At 39.5% G+C, this 16,562-nt stretch overlaps 1 protein-coding gene across 10 annotated transcripts in view; it reads right to left on the reverse strand.

Annotated features, from left to right (window-relative positions):
• ARPP21 (cAMP regulated phosphoprotein 21) overlaps positions 1–16,562 on the reverse strand; it is a 200,030-nt gene that overhangs the window by 79,113 nt on the left and 104,355 nt on the right. For all 10 annotated transcript variants that reach the window (XM_065627569.1, XM_065627568.1, XM_065627577.1 and 7 more), the window contains 3 exons: positions 15,815–15,893; positions 14,445–14,504; positions 13,414–13,554 (listed from right to left, as the gene is read on the reverse strand). In XM_065627569.1, the coding sequence (XP_065483641.1) occupies positions 13,414–13,554; positions 14,445–14,504; positions 15,815–15,893 (280 nt within the window). The remainder of the gene's footprint in view (positions 1–13,413; positions 13,555–14,444; positions 14,505–15,814; positions 15,894–16,562) is intronic.

A 16,562-nucleotide genomic window follows, 5' to 3' on the forward strand; every position in this document is an offset into this window, starting at 1 on the left:
TACTGTTTACTGCATTTTCTTTTTTAACAGTTACTAAAAAAAATGTATTATTAGTAGGATACAGATGGCACACAACGTTTAAAACCAAGTGGAACCGAATGCTCTAATCACTTCTGCAGAGAAGTGAGGAACTCTGCAAAGATTTGGGTCTCGTCCTCTGATGGAAGTCAGTGCAAATTCCACATTCACAGCTTTAAAGTTCCCCATAACCATATAATGCATTTGCTAAAAGAAAGCAGACACTTTTGTTGCATTAGCTTATGGATTTGCAGATGAAATCAACTGGTTAAAAGGGAAAAAATAATATGTAATTTTGAGTAAAATTGCAGTATACTGCCAATGTACTAATACAGTATGCAATTACAGTAATACAGCAGATACACTGGATTCATCTCATGGGAGTCCTAAATTAATAACAATCACATTTACTTCTCTTCTAAGCTTTTTTAGCCCTGATACTGTCAGTAGTAGAGTCTGCACAATATACCAAATTGTGTTCATGCATGTCAGGGAGTGTATTTATCAAGCTTATTTTCAGTACTGGCATAAATTAAGATCTTACTCAAGTCAAAGCATGGTTTACAATTATTATTACAAACCCACGTGAAATCAGGAACTTATTTATGATTATCACGCTGGCTACCTAATTTACACCTTCAAATCCTAACCACACCTCACTTTAATTTTAAGTGGTAAAAATGGGATTTGCACAGCCTTTTTGAAGAGACACAGAGTATTTCTGAAGAGCTCATCACTAACTTGAGTACCTTAAGTACTTAGGGGTCTTATGCAAAAAAATCCAAACAAAACAACCTACACTACCTATCCTATATTGGTGGGTTGACCTTGGCCACACAGTACACCCACATCTACATGCTAACAACTATGTGCAAGAAAACAAACATGCAAAGGTAGGCTGAGAAACAATGCTGCCCACCTGTATGACATTCAGCATTTCATTTAGTCCCCATGTCTGGAAATAGTGGACCACTTGAGAACATCAAACTCAAAAAAAGCTTAAGCAGGAAGTACCAATTCCCTTTCAAACTAATAAGATTTTTGCAATTTGGAGACTGTACTGAGAAAACCAGAAAATATGACCCGATTATAACTTGAAGGCTCTAAAACCAACAAATGAAGAGGACAAAATCATACAAGCTAAAAAGATGTAAAGTTTGGTGTGTTTGTTTGTTTGTTTTCTTTTTATTTAATATAATCTTTTGATCATCAAAATTTTTATTGCTTGACAGTATGGGTGGAAGCAAAACGCCTGTGCCGTAAAAATGCAATTTCGCAAAAACACAATTGCATATGAACTCACTTAATAATTCCTAAAAGTTGTCAGGTAGCTCAAGTCACCTTTCTGGCAACAGGTTTCAGAACAAAACACAGTGCATTTCCACTTTCCTTGTAAAGCTTTGGATCAGCTGCTATGGATATTAAAGAGAAACTGGATCTCAGAGTAAGTTAGTGCTGTTTGCTGTGCACCCCCAGGCAGCTGTACAGTCCCCTTCTCACTCCCAGATCTGCCAGAAAGCCTCGGCCCTTCCAGCAGCCAAGACAGCCTCTCTTCTCCATCCTGCCTCGCAAGGTAGCACCATGCTCTTCAGGCAGGTGCCTGCGGGATTACCTACTACAAGGAACCAACTTCAGTAGGTGTCCTGAAGCACCCAAACCTTTCACCATAAAAAGCTTCATGAAACTATCTGAGCAACTGCAGACTTCTGCAAAGTCTGCTCCCATCGCTCAAAATCTTTGGAAATGTTCTCCTAATCCGTTTTCTTCCATGGTGAAAAGAGGGAAAGGATGGATTATGAAACAGGTTTTTGGTGAGTGATCAGTTTACTCAATTTACAGACACAGAACGTAACATGCATCATTTAGCTTCCTATCCAGTGTTTTTCCCTGGTTTGCGAGCACTTCTGCATACTTCAATGCAATATCAGGTCCAGACTTGGGCAAAGTGTTCAGGCAAAACCTCATGGCAATACTGCTTTCCCATTTCTAGTGGTTGTGCTCCTTCTCATGCATCATTTCAACTCTTTCACCCCCATTTTCTTGTTGGGACATCATTACAATGGTCATTTCAAATCAGGTTTCTTGTTTCTGTGCTTGGAACGCTTTCACTACGAGGGTGACCAAGCACTGTCACAGGTTGCCCAGAGAGGTGGTAGAGTCTCCAGCCTTGGGATGGTCCTAGGCAACTGGTTCTAGGTAGCCCTGCTTTAGTAGGGAGAGCTGGACAAGGTGACCTCCAGAGGTCCCTTCCAACCTGAACCATACTGTCATTTTCTGAAACACTGAGTCAGATATATAGTAACAAAACTACAGCAGAACAAAGCTCCATCACTAGCCTCTTTTAGATGCTTTTTGTGCCTGCTTTTTCTTTCACAAGTTGGTCATTATCATTTACCTTTCTCATTTTATTGTTACTTAAAAGCCATCTGCAGTTCTTACTTAAGCAAGGCCCAAAAGACACTTTTCTGGACTCATTCCTTACATGAAGCCTGTATTTTGGAAATGGTAAAGCTGGAATAAGCAGCAAAACATTTCTGTGTGTCAGAAAGGGGAAAAAAAAAAAGCTAAGATTTTGATAGCAACATCCATTATATGATTTTTTTCCTACTACCATTATGGTGATTTTAATGTGAGCTACTTCCATTTACTTCAGAAGAGTTCCTCTCAATTTATCTCTGTATGACAGAAAACAGAGTTTACTCCTCAGGCACTTTTATCACATGGACCCTTTAAGAAGAATTCCCCATTACATGCTCATTTAATGCTTTTGAGTCCAAGTCAACCGTTTTAAGTAGCAACGAAAAAAACCCGCAAACCCTAAGTTCCTTAACCAGGTATTCACTATATAATCAAATTACAGATTTTCAAAACATATTTCAGAGTGGTAAAAGCTATCAGTATACATGGACTAAGGAAGTCACAGGGCATTTGCCTGTGTCTCCCATGTTTGGAAGCAAACTAATGCAGTTTCATAGACCTCTGTTTGCATGGGAGATAAATGCAATCCTGGGGGAAAAAATCCACACTCATTTAAAATTAAGTTAATTAGCTCCGAAATAGCTGGCTAAGAAACAGGAAACACAGATACCACACCAAAAGGACAAATGGAAAGAGACAAGCATGAGGTTTGAACATGATGGTTCTGAAGACTCTGTCACTATAGTAGCAGAGCACACAAACAGTCTGGGATTGTCAGCGCTGACTTATATACAGCACATAAATCTTTATTACGAGGCATATGCTTCTGACAGCACCGCAGTGCACAGGCTGTTGCAAGATGCCTTTCAAAAGAAGCAACAACCTCACCATGTGTGGAAAAGATGGGTTTGCCAATACAGCGTCTGATGGAGTTATAAAGTCTAGCAAGCGCTGTAGCACATCATCTGCAAAAGCCTCACAGGTAATAGCGAAGCAGCTGTCTGCAGGAATGCAATACAGGAAAGCGAGTTCAAAAGTGGAGATAGCTGCGGTGTGCAAGAGACTAAACAAATGAACTTTGCATTTGTAACGCAATGTTCATTCACTGCACATAATGAGCGACAGCGTGTTAATAACCCTCTCCTGAATGAACGGCAACAGAGTGGAAGACTGGCAGGGTAATGGGGCTAGGAACGGACAAAACACCACTCCCGGGCAGCCGCAGGATCATCATCTGGCAAACAAAATGAATACCCGACAAAACCATCAGGAGAGCAACGGGATGGTGAGAGCAGGGGAGAAGCGCTGCTGCTGACAGGATTCAGAGAAGTTGTGAAGATTTAAGGGCACCGTTATGCAGAAAACGGTGTTTTCTTGTTATTTGCACTTATCTCTAATTAAACTGACTGCTCAGTCCAACATCACTTTGGCCTCTATTTCAAAGGCACGCTGTGACAGTGTGGTGGCTTTTCTTGCTTTGCGAATACCTACTATATCTGCCCGCAGTGCTTTTTTTGGTTTTATGCTGGAGGCTCTCCTAGGGCTCTGCATTACTGTCATAGTAAAAACTACGCAAGCATTACTGTTTCTTTGCTTTAACTTGCAGGCCAAAACTCTATTATCTGCAGTACAAATGAATGTTTTGATCATGGAAGCATGGGAACATATTCTGAGAGTCTGAGAATTCACATAACTTGGAAGCAAATATCGTCATTGTCAACAGGCCCCAACTTAATGACGAAAGGCAGAATTCCAGCCCTCCAGGTTAAATTATTTTATTAAATTCTCCCAGAACAATGTTTTTCAAGAACAAGGGCCAAGAATTACAGCCTTCAAATGGCTTTTGGGTATTTAGGGGCTGATGGATGCTAAAACACGGTTTCAAAAAGTCAGAGTGGAAATTTAAATACAGATAATTGTTAAAGTACAGTGCAGTTATACTATCACAACTGACTACTTAAAACCACTCAAGATGGCATTTCAAGCATTTGAAGGTAAATGCCTCATTAACAGATTGCTGCTTTTACAGTATGAGTCACTAAAACCTTCTGTTATGATGATAAAAGCACAATGAAAGCCATTGAAAAAAAATCAACCCTGTACAAGACGATTCCTTCAAGATGCTGCCTACTCTGCTGCACAGAGTTGGGGAAAAGCCCTCAAATACCAAATGCTACACTTTCCCTGGCTGAAGATTTCATATTCTTTAATATTTTTCTCAGAACAGCATCTGGATTCTAAGCTTGTTCTGTATTCATTACTAAACAACAAGGATGTGAAGTAACAAGTTATTTTGATGGGCATTCAGCCCCTTTAATTAGGATTGCAGATAACTCTGGCAGGACTGAAAGGAAGAGCTGGTAATGCTACATGGAAGCTACGCCCCCCGGGTTTTTTGTTGAGAAAGAATGACGTTCATTCTGTCACTCTCACCCACCTCTTCAAGATGCTCAGTCCCAGTACCCCAACAGCGCAATTTCAGTGGGGCTGGCACCAGTAGCATTTCTCATTAAGAAAACGATGGTGAAGCTGAAGGATGCAAGATGGATAGAGTAGACGTACACTGAATCTCTCCCATGCCAAGTCACTCTGTGTGGGGACCACGCAGAGGGCCAGATCCTGAAGGCTTTCAGAATATATGGTATGTAAAGAACCTGATCTAACGTTGAGGTATCATAGCACAACTCATGATGCTCACAGGCCTTCCCAAAGCTTAATTCCAGAAAGTCATCCTGTTTAAGCCTATGGACACAAAACCATAATATATCTTGTCTCCCTGAGAGTCCACCTGAGTACAGGCTTCAATATTTGGCCCAGTATTTTGGAGACAGAACATGGGAACCTAGCTCTAAACTTACAGGAGATGCTGGCAGGCCAAGGGCAGCTCTTCTGCTACACGGGGCTGAAGCACAAAGCCTTCTCTCAGTTCCAAGGGACCTCCTTCTCCCACTCTCCTGGACTGGATTTAGTTCTTGATTTTCAGGGTGTCTATTGAGACTGAACAACTTGCACAGTGCCAATTTATTTCCAGCTAGTAGAGGCTTGTGAGTGGTAGCATAGTTTATTACAGAATTCATTAATATTTGATTTTAAGGATGTGGCATACTCTGTAAGTGGCTGAAAATTACAGTGTTGCATAACTGATGTGATCTATTTAAAATTACATTTTTCTATCTTGGAAGTTCAAAAATTAACAAGGAAGAGAGAGAGAGAAAGGAAGCAAATTCATTGAAGAGTAGCAAGGAAGGCAAGATACTTCCCCAAAAGTCAACCAGCTAATAAAGAAACCATTAGTCCTCTTGAAATGCCCCACACATACAAATCAATACCACAGCAAATTCTTGTGCTTACTTCTACTTCAGGCCATGGACATTTTCCCTGTCTCCAGCAGGAAGACTCATGGATCAGAATTCATCCACTGAACAATCACTGGTCTGAAGAAGAGTGCCTGTTTTTAGCAACTTGTCAGAAGCTACCTTGGAAACAGCAAGCAGGAACAACTGACTTTGCTTATAAAGAAAAAGATTTCTCAAAAGTCGCGATACTTTTTCCACTTCTAGTGATCATGCCACATTAAAGATGAGGATGGCAACAGAAGAGTAAAAGGCAATTACTAAAAACCAATCTGGACCACCTCGAAAACTCACTTGCTCATATGCCAGCACGTCATTTTTGAAATGCCCAGATTCAAAGACTTTATTTCACCTATTACTGACATAAAGTTACCTCTGAGGAAAGCATAGGTGCCATTTCAGGTTCCAGACCTGCTTCCAGTGATTAGAAAGCACAAATGACCAAACAGTAGCTTGATTAACGGGCACTTTACTGCTACGGCTCTCTTCCTGGGTAACCTCCCATCTCCCCACACGGAGCAGGTGATGATAACCTTCTAGGTTTATCAAAACTTATACTATTAAGTGCTGTGATTGTAAGGATTTTTAAAAAATAGAAAAAGAGAAATACCATAGATGTCTTCTGATTAATGCTTAACTGATATTTCATTACAGTATAGAACAGCAGTAAAGTACATGTCCACCTTAATTATACATAATTTAGTTTTGATAAATTACATTAGATGAAAATTTAATATTGGAGCTATTAGAACTGGTTCATTAACCCTAACATCTCATTTACAGACTAAGTCATTTCCACAGGTCCAGTATATGGCTTACACTGATCAAAGAATGAAGCCAGTATTTTAGGGTCAAATTCAGCTCAACTTCAAGTGTACCAAGTTGTTGTTGTGGCTTTTTTTTTCTTTTGTATGTTTCATGTGAAACAGACATGTGAGTAAAACAATAGAAAGCTTGCTCAGAAAAAAAGGCTGTCCTAGTTTAAATATCATTAAAATAAAGACAACAAACATTAAAAAAGACAATGACTAGGAGAGAAAAGCTCAGTCTCTTCCAGATGAGCATCAAGCAGTCACATTATGAATATGCACAACCTCAAATAATGCATTTAATGGAACAGGGGCAACTTTATGTCTGGAACAAATGCCTGTAGCATAATATTAAGATACTGCTAAAATCCCTAGCAGTAATGCACACCCTGAATTACTTCTCCAATCACCATGCAACTGGATAAAAGAAAGTCAATTCCTCCACATCAGGTGGCTTTCTCCTGCGACAAAAAGCTGAGGCAATGCAGTGCATGAGGAGATGCAGGCCACTGCTGGAGGCAGACATTTCCTGAACCTCCATGCGAAATGTCTAATTGCCCTTAATGCTTTTCTGAAGCTCTTTTTCTGCTCAGCATGCAGGGATGTACTGCCCAGCGCTGGGCTGCAGCTCTGGCTGCATCAGGAAAGACCAGGAAGGAGCTAAAGGCTAAAACCGAAGCATCACAGCAACGACTACTGGGACATGGGGCTCTTGAATCCTAAACACGATTACTATTGCACTGAAAAAGGTGTTTTTTTTGAATCATGTTCCTAATTTAATCTCAGATTGAAATGAACAGGTTGGTGTTTTGGTTTGATGGGGTTTTTTTGTATTAAAAAAAGAAATTATATCCATGAAAACCAACATAATTCGTTACTTCAAAGCTACATGTTACTATGCAGATACATAAGCTCATAGTTATTATTATACATAATTGCTTTATTATGTTCTTAGTGAATTCTTAGTTGCATAATGTATTAATTCATCTTAAACTGGAACAAAATGTCTCAGACAATAAGTGTTACTTCCCAGTTATATAGTTCTTTTCCATTTTAGTTGCATAGGACTACTACCCTTATATTTCTTTATGTATTTGTAACATACAACACTGCTATACTGATTGGGCAATAGCAATTGTAAACCAGAGGGAAAGTTTCTTCTTATTCCTTTTAGTCAAGGAACAACTATTCTGTAGTGGAGATGGGAAAGAGGTAATGACAACAGGAAACAGGAATGGGCTCCATAGTCTCTTGAACAAAAAAAATGCAAGACTCCAAGGAAAAAACAAAACAAACAAAAAAACAAACAAACAAAGCCCACAGAAATAATGGTGTTCACATCTGTTTTCCTCCATTATATGGCTCATAAAAGTGATTCTACACTCATGAGATCATTACTCTGCGTACATATATGAAAATCAAGGAATGCATAAGGTGCTTAAAAGCAGATACCATACACCAAACTATTTGCCAGATAACTATTTCATACTACAATGCAGGGGGATGGAAGGTAGGGGGGGCGTGGGGAACCAAAACTGTGCTTCAGACTCTCTGGAAAACATTGAATTGCTTTGACTGAGATTTTCCAAAATATAAGATGAATGCATTCAGGTACGCAGTTGTAACTACTACCATATCCCTAACTAAAAAAGAGCTGTTACCAATTGCATGTGGAAAATGTCCCATTTTTCCCATCCTCAAACAACTGCTTAAAGAAATTAAAGTCATTTACACTGAATACATTATTCAGCCCAGGGGAAAGGCATACTTTTTTGAAAGCTTCAAAGGTACTTGGCATCTCAGGGAAGTGCTCTTGGCACTTCAGCCTAGAGGAAAAAAAAAAACCTATAAACTATTCCTCATTGAAATTGCCAATGTTTGGTGAATGCCATTTTACCATCATGTCTGTAGGATGCCATACCAAAGTTCAGATTTGTAAGATAGTGAAATTGGCACACCACATCTCTACTAGCATAGAAGTTATCTACAACAAGATCGCTCAGTATATACACAATAGAAACCTAATGAACACTTTTCTTCTCTGTTTGTGAGTCAAACCACCCTTACACAGAGGAGACAGAATAACACAGATTGTATGTCATAACTATGAAGGTCTTGTAGGCTATTCAATGTACATACTATACATGATGTCTCCTGCTGATACAGTTCAGTCCCTGATTATAAGGAACTCCTGTAATACAGAAAACATCTTAATATTGCCCAAGGTTTTTGATGCATCTCAAAGCACCAAAAAACCTTCCAGCTGGGCCAGTAATACGTTAACATTTACATATTAACAGAGTAAGAAGCAAATATTACAAGAATCATAACTCATGATGCTCTTGAAAAACAAAATTAGTCATAACTGAAGATATGAGTATTAGTATAAAGTTCATAATAGATATGTTACACCCTCAGAATGTATGAAAATGTCTAAATACAGCCATTATATATTCTAAGCACTCCACCTTCTCAATTCTGATGAGCCCTGCCACTCACGCTTATATAAAAATGTACATGAATGCTTGTGTGGGTTGCAGTACAGACATACTTTTCACATGGCTGATGATCTCAACCAAATGAAAACCCTTTTCATTTACCAAGCACATAAAACACACTTCCCCTACATTTCTCCCACCTATCTGCAGATAATCAAATGAATGAATCTGATTGAATTGATAATAAGAGCAGATGTGCAAAAAGCTCTGAAGTACTTCCAGTTGTTTGATAGGAACTATGAATAACAGAAGGTGGTACATAAACTTTTTTTATTTTCCTCCAATTTGGGATGCCCTAACATATTGCCTCAATTCCAAACTTCTGTTTATATCATATTTCACTGTCTTAAGCTCCGTATACATTTCAGTATATCTTTAGATAGATGACAGGCAGACACAGATGACAGGCAAATATACACCACAATAGTGACATAAGAGCAGTTTCATACTGAACAAAGTAGACTTCCCTTTTTAAGTAGTATTTGAACTCTTTGACTACAAAAACAAAACAAAACCAAAAACCCCTCCTTCATTTCCTGATCTACTTTTCTCATATATACTGCTGAGAACAAGATTTTTAAAAGTTGGACAATTTAGTTAGGCAGGACTTCGTAAGATATGAGACCATGGAAAATGATGATTATTTTTTTTAAGTTGTTCTTTTTTAACCTAGTCTTAATTTCAAGAATTATATGGAAAGAGAATTCGTTTTTAAAATCCACTGTTCTGTAATGAGAGCTAGAGTAGAGACTTAACTTTATGAAGGTTAACAAACACTTGGGTAGCTGAGGTCACTTCTCTGTGGTTTAAAATTTCATTTCATAAAAAAGCTTCAAAACCAGTGTGACTTGTTCACATTCCAATAAAACAAAAAACAAACAAACAAAAAAGGCACCTTAGATTAAGCTCCTCATCAGAAATAGTCTTCAGACTGCAGAATTGTCATTGTGGTCTGACTATAGTTTTAAGAGAGACTTCCCCAAGAGTTCACTAAAGCTCCAGGACTGCAATCCCAGAGATATTAGACTCTGAGTGCATTTTTACCATTGTCTTTCCCTCTCTATAAAGCAGTATGGTTGGCCAAACAAGCCACAGCCCTCCTTCCACCTGCAACCTCTTCAACAAGCACTTTCTCAAATTCCAAGCCCTCAAAAAGCAGGTATTTTTTAAAGGCACAGGTGCACAGAAGGGAACAGATGTTGCCCTAAGATGGCCAACTGATGAAAGAAATTATATGTCCCTATCCACTCCTTTCATATCCTAGTCCCCCGTTTGACAGACCCTACCCCATACTGCACCACCTCTAAGGTAGCATTGTCACAGCACCTCTACAAGTAGCATTGTTACCAGATTTTCCCCACCAGCCTATTAATCTCAAAGCCATTAACTCCCCTGACAATTGTGCCTCCAAGCTCCTGCAGGCAGCCAGAACGAGAGATCTCTGCTGAACAGGACAAAATGCACCTCACTGCCTGGAGCCAGGGAACAACTCATCACCTGCAAGTGTGCGCAGAGATATGACATGAACCCTCACTCAGCCACAGAAATAAGCCACACGGTGCTTATTCAAGCCCACCTGGTGACTACACAAAGTCATACGCTCTTCCTAAACAGACACACACACACAAGTAACAGCTAGTGCAGAATTTATGAATTCTTGAAGTATGCAAGACTATTCTTCTCTCTCCACAGTATGCAGCTAAAGTACTTTGGAAACCATATGCCGTGAAGAGATAATTTACTGTCAAAATGCGAAACTTCAGAATATCCGCCTACAGGGCCTCTCCATAAATTCGCATAAAACTATCAAGGCTAAGGCTTACAGCACAGCGTAACCACGTTGAACAGTGTTTCAGCTGCTCTCTAGATTCTCCAGTATTCTGGATACTGCCCAAGTAGTAATTAATAGAGTCAACACACTCCCAGTACTTGGTGTTGATTCTGAACCACACAAAATTGTCTCCTCTGAGAGTACTGAAATGCAGAACACATGAAATCACATTGGATGCTTTCAGATGTGGAACTTACACAATATTTGCTGTGGATAATAAAATCTCATCAGCTCTTATTCAAGCTGGATAATAACAACCTATTTTCTGTCAGAGCCAGCAACATTTCAAAAAAAAAAAAAAAAACAACCCACGAACCATGCCATCTCCTCCAGTTATGAAAGAGAGCTACTTCTACAAAGATTTATTTTGCAGCGGTATCAAAATAGAGTAAATAACACACTGGCAGCACCATGATGCAATCCAAGCTTCATATAATCCAGTTACCTACTACCAAATCACTGCAGAAGGGAAAAAAATCTGCAGTTTGTGTGGTGCTTACAGAACAGCTGTACTCAGGCAACAGTGGGGCAAAGCCCTGTGTTCATTTCTAGAAGATCTGCAGAGAAATGTTGTCAGAACTCATGTGGCTCCTTGCCTCACCTCCAGCTTGCAAGACCACAGCTGAAAGGGTCATTCGATCCATTATACCCCTGCAGCGTCCTGCCGCTGAGCTTGCCCACAAGGTTGCCAGTTCATGCCTGGCACCACACAAGAAGCCACAGCTTCACCAGAGCACTTGGATGAAGTCTTGACTGTGGAAGAAGACTTCAGTGTCCTCTCCGGAAGTGCTGTGCAGGCATTTCCAACAGCGCTTCCAGTGCTACACATCTCTGTGATGCACAGACACAACTGAGCAAGGTATTACTGGATATTAATGTGATATCATCGTATTACCAAGTCAACCAAGAGAAAGCAATGCTGTGAGGAAAGATCTGTAGCAGTTGGTGCACCACAGAGGTGACACAGACGGGAACAGAAAAGGGAGAACTTTAAAGATCGAGGACTACCTAAAAAGCATTCAGATATGATTGACTGTCTTTTGTTTAAGAGGAGACTATTTTTTTTTTACTCATTTACAGCTCAAAAATGAACACTGGTTTGCTGCATACCCAGCTTTTTCTTATTCATACCCAAACATAGTCTTTGCACAGGGGCAGGTATGACCAGACCCCTAGGCTAAGCCTTAGCAGCCTCAGTATTAACTATTGAGCTACTGTAGTTTTCTTGACTTCTGAAGATCAGACTGTCAGTGCATGCTTTATTTAAACCTTTAAAAATTAATGTCCAAGTGTTATTTCACAGATGTCTGAGTATCTCAGAGATAGCCCACGAAAATGATCTAAAATAATTTGTTCATGATCTTAAATTTACGTCACACACACAGAAGATTGTCAGGGCTCAGTGAAACAACAAACGCCAATGTATTTGGCTCAGGTTTTGATCTGGCAGGTAGCCTCTCTAGCTTTCTACAGAAGATAATAACATTAAAAAAAAAAAAACCCCTTTGCAACTGCATCTAAGTAAATCACCTAACTGCTGGATATGCAAATGAAATAATTGCTTTTATTTCTCACACTAATTGAATACAGGAAGTACACAATTTTCAAATGGGGCTTTCCTGTTCCAATACCAGATACCAAAACTTCATTACCCAGTTGTAATTACTTCCCCTTCATTATGTAGCTTATAGGTAAAGAAGGAGAGGAAGGCTATGGTTCCATGACGGTTAATACACACGTGGCGCTCAGCAGAACAAGTGATGCTGATCAGGCAGGGACACATGACTGCATCTTTGCTGAATTAGCCAGGGAACTTGATACCGAGCTTTTGCTAGATTTATACAGGTTCATGGAGGAGAGTATAAAGTGTGCCAGCATAAGTTTAACCTGCCAAGAATTTTGCAATGCATTTGACCATCAGAAGGAATTCATTTGACCACAGAGTTTTTGTGGGATATGATGAGATTTAAGAGAAAATAAAGTGGAATCAGGAGATGAAAAGAGGAGGAAAAGGGAATGAATGGTGGCAGGTGGTGGAGGGGAACTAAATCCTAAATAACCGGGTTGGGCAGAAAATGCCTTTTGAAGCAGGGAGAGCCAGAACAAGGGAAGAGACAATCTTCCAAATATGTTGTTGGGGTTATTTAGGAATACAGCCACATGGTACCAGGTGACATATAAAGCAAGGAGCCCATTTCTGTAGCAAAGTGGTGGCATCAAGGATTCAGCGAAAGAAACATTTCAACATACTGTGTTAAGTTTCTTGCAAGAGACAAACTGAGTTGATTTCTCCTTGTGCATCTTCATACCCCTTAAATAACCTCACAATGCTAGCCCTGTCCTCCCCTCCCACCCCAGAAAGGGATAAACAACACTCACTCTTGCTAACAAAAAAAAAAAAAAGAAGAAATTACGCCACACAGTTATGGTACAAACCAGCTCTTGTGAAAGGGAGCAAGGGAAAAAACAACAGTGTCACTACTTACATTCTTGTATTGCTGGTCTTGTTGATAATGACAGATTTTCCAGTCTGATCCACATTGTGATCCATTCCAAAGTAAGCTGCCACTCTGTGCACTAACATCCTCTGATAGGATGACATCTGAGGGAACTTTTTATAGTGATTACTGGAAAAAAAGAAAACAAATCACATTGATAATTGCATTTCCCTCTGAGCTATAATTAAATGAAAATAGCAATACGTTTGATAACTCGGTGGACAGAAATCTAACTGAAAACTCCTCCTTCGTGCATTTACATATAAATGTCTGCTACAAAAGGGCAGACAAGAGAAAGGAATTACATTCTGAGTTTCTCATAAGCATATTTCTATGCACTATGTTGGAACAAACAAAGCTCACACTTCACGGCATCGACTGAGTATTCCATATATTGGAAAGAATTGGCCTCCAGCCCCACACACAAACAATCCTGCAGATTTGCTGAGACACTGACAACAGCATTCTGCCTTTCTCCCAAAGGTCAGATGTAGGGCGATGCTGGAAGGATCTAGGTTGGTAAATATTCATTTTTTCTCTCTTACTGACAATACACCTATTTCCCATCAGCATAACTTCTTCCTCTGCACCTATTCTAACTCTATTTCTTTAAAGCTGCAGAAACGTTTTATTATCAAGAGCATGTAGTAGCAAGAATCCCTCCACCCAAGTTCACTTTTATTTTCCAACGCATTAGAATAACATAGCACCCAGGGGAACCCATGAGGTAGAATATCTGATTGTCCTTTGCACCGAAAGCTTTGCTTTTGCACCTAATGAGACAAGCCAGTGGGAGCCACTGAAAAATTATGACATAACAAAAAGCAAAAGGTTTTTGTTTGTTTACATCTACTGTATTTTAAGCAGTACCACCATGTGTTAGGAAATAAAAGCCTGATCTTGCAGTGTGCCAGTAACAGCACTCAGGAACACCATGGTCCATATGAGCGTATTCCTCACACAGCTCGCGTTGCTACACGCACACATGACTTAATAACCAAGCAGGGAACTTGACTTACTTGTTGTCACTAATAAAATCAATGATTTCCTGTTCCATTTTCAAGAGTATCATTCTGTCCCTGTCAAAAACAAATGCAAGGATTTGTAGCATCAACTACGAACAGACATTTCAGATGAATAAATTAATATCTCAATGTTTTTAAAGCAACTTTGCAAGTATTGTCAGCCACATTGATTAAAAATTAAATGTGCTTTGCCCTGGTGCATTTGGAGGAGACTGCAGCCTGCTTTGCTGACATATGTGACAGATTTAGCTCTTCCTTGAGCTCAAGTATAAACTGAGAGGGCTTCCAGCCACACCAGGTTGTGATTAACACCTTGCATAGAAAGACTCTGACTGCTATGGATAGCTTTGGTCCTTTTTCACACTTTTTTGAAGGAAAATGAAATTTCCAGCTAACCTAACTCTTTCATAAGGAGAGCTGCTACCACAGAAATTTTCAACATTTTGTCTGAGACAGATCTTCCACGAGGCATTGATCTGCAGGCAAGAAGACTGGGCACATCTAATCTAGTTAGGGAGAGCACAATGGAGAACAACTCCTTTGAACTATCGCTGCCAGGAGGCAAAGCCACAGCATTTCTCAGTCAAAATGCTCTGGTTTTAACTGGAAGGTCCCAGATGTTCCTTTTCCCCACCACTCTCATGCCAAAAACATTCAAAAATTTCCCCAGCATATTCCCACATATACATTTATTTCTAAGCCTGAGAGAGTCCATCGCTCCTCAGTTCTCTTGAACTTTCTCATTTTCTGCAGATAAAGCAATTCAAGGACCTTCCGTCATCTACACAAGAGGTTATGCAAGCTGTTAGGTACCCAATTATTCCTAGTTCTCCTATAATTGCAGAATTATGTGGTACCTATTTAACAGATTCAATTAAAACGAACATTGAAAATCACAACACATAAAAATGTTACAGATCCTTCCTTGGACATTTAGCAGCAAATTTACTGACTAGATGAGCTTGCTGCTCCAAATGAAAACTATGGGAATACCGAGAGCAGAATTTGGCACTGTGCACAGGATTTTAATTGTGTACAGCATTGCCAAAAGAAAGCTACTTTATATTCATACACAAGTCTCCAACTGCAGTGGTTATATTACTGCTAAAATCATGTAGAGCTATATGCAAAGAAGGTAGGAACAAAGACCAGATGTCACTGAAAGTGAAATGAAGCAATGGGTGACTGAAGAGGGGAGAAGTGGATGACTTTTTGTAGCTTTTTGCTTAGTTAACAGCCTACCTCCTTTACATTTTCCCTCATAACCATCTCCAGAACTAATAAAACATAGTATACAGTTACAGAACTTGAAGATTACCAGCTATAATTTCAGAAGTGCTGGCTCTACCGCAGAAAATACCTACCTGGGGTTATTCTTCAATGTATTAATAAGAAACTCATGCAAATCTATGCCTGTTGAGTCTGTATACTCTTGACTGCAATCTGAAAAATAAAAACAAACACCCTCGCACTCATTTATTTCATTTCAATAGTTACGATTAACCTATGCTAGAAATCAAAATCCATTTTCCAACAACAATCTGAAAGCACATGCTCCAAAAGAAAATGTTCATTTGGAGTTCAGCCAAGAGAGACCCACACTCAGATGCATCGGGTGGATTTTCTTGATTCCTCTGTACTGTTCTACTGAGAACATGGCATCAAAACTAGACATGGATACAAAGTGCTGGTCATTTGAAAAATCACTTCAATGCCACTCAAGACTCTGTCAAGTTCTTCCTTTGAACTACTAAATAAAATTTTTTAAAATTAAAAAAGAAGTTTTATTCATCAATGTCTCTTTGCATCACTTAATATATGCTGTACACACGGGAAATGAAGCATCGTGCCAGTGGGAATTCTATTTGCATTAACAGACTGAAATCTAGTGACGCCTGAGAGTGGGCAGGTAATAGGGATGCGTGACAGAAGCCAGAATTAATTTTTCAGCATTGCTATATCACCTGACTCAAAAGTACACACAGATCCCCAAGCTGGCGTGAACTGTGAGAGCTCCATTGAAGCCAACTGACAATTCACACCAGCTGCGGATCCACACCCCAGGTAGGCAATTATTATTTTTAAGAGATTACAATGCAAACTTGTACCATA

The sequence above is a fragment of the Caloenas nicobarica genome, chromosome 2 (genome assembly GCF_036013445.1).
Source record: "Caloenas nicobarica isolate bCalNic1 chromosome 2, bCalNic1.hap1, whole genome shotgun sequence".
Classification (NCBI taxonomy): Eukaryota; Metazoa; Chordata; class Aves; order Columbiformes; family Columbidae; genus Caloenas; species Caloenas nicobarica.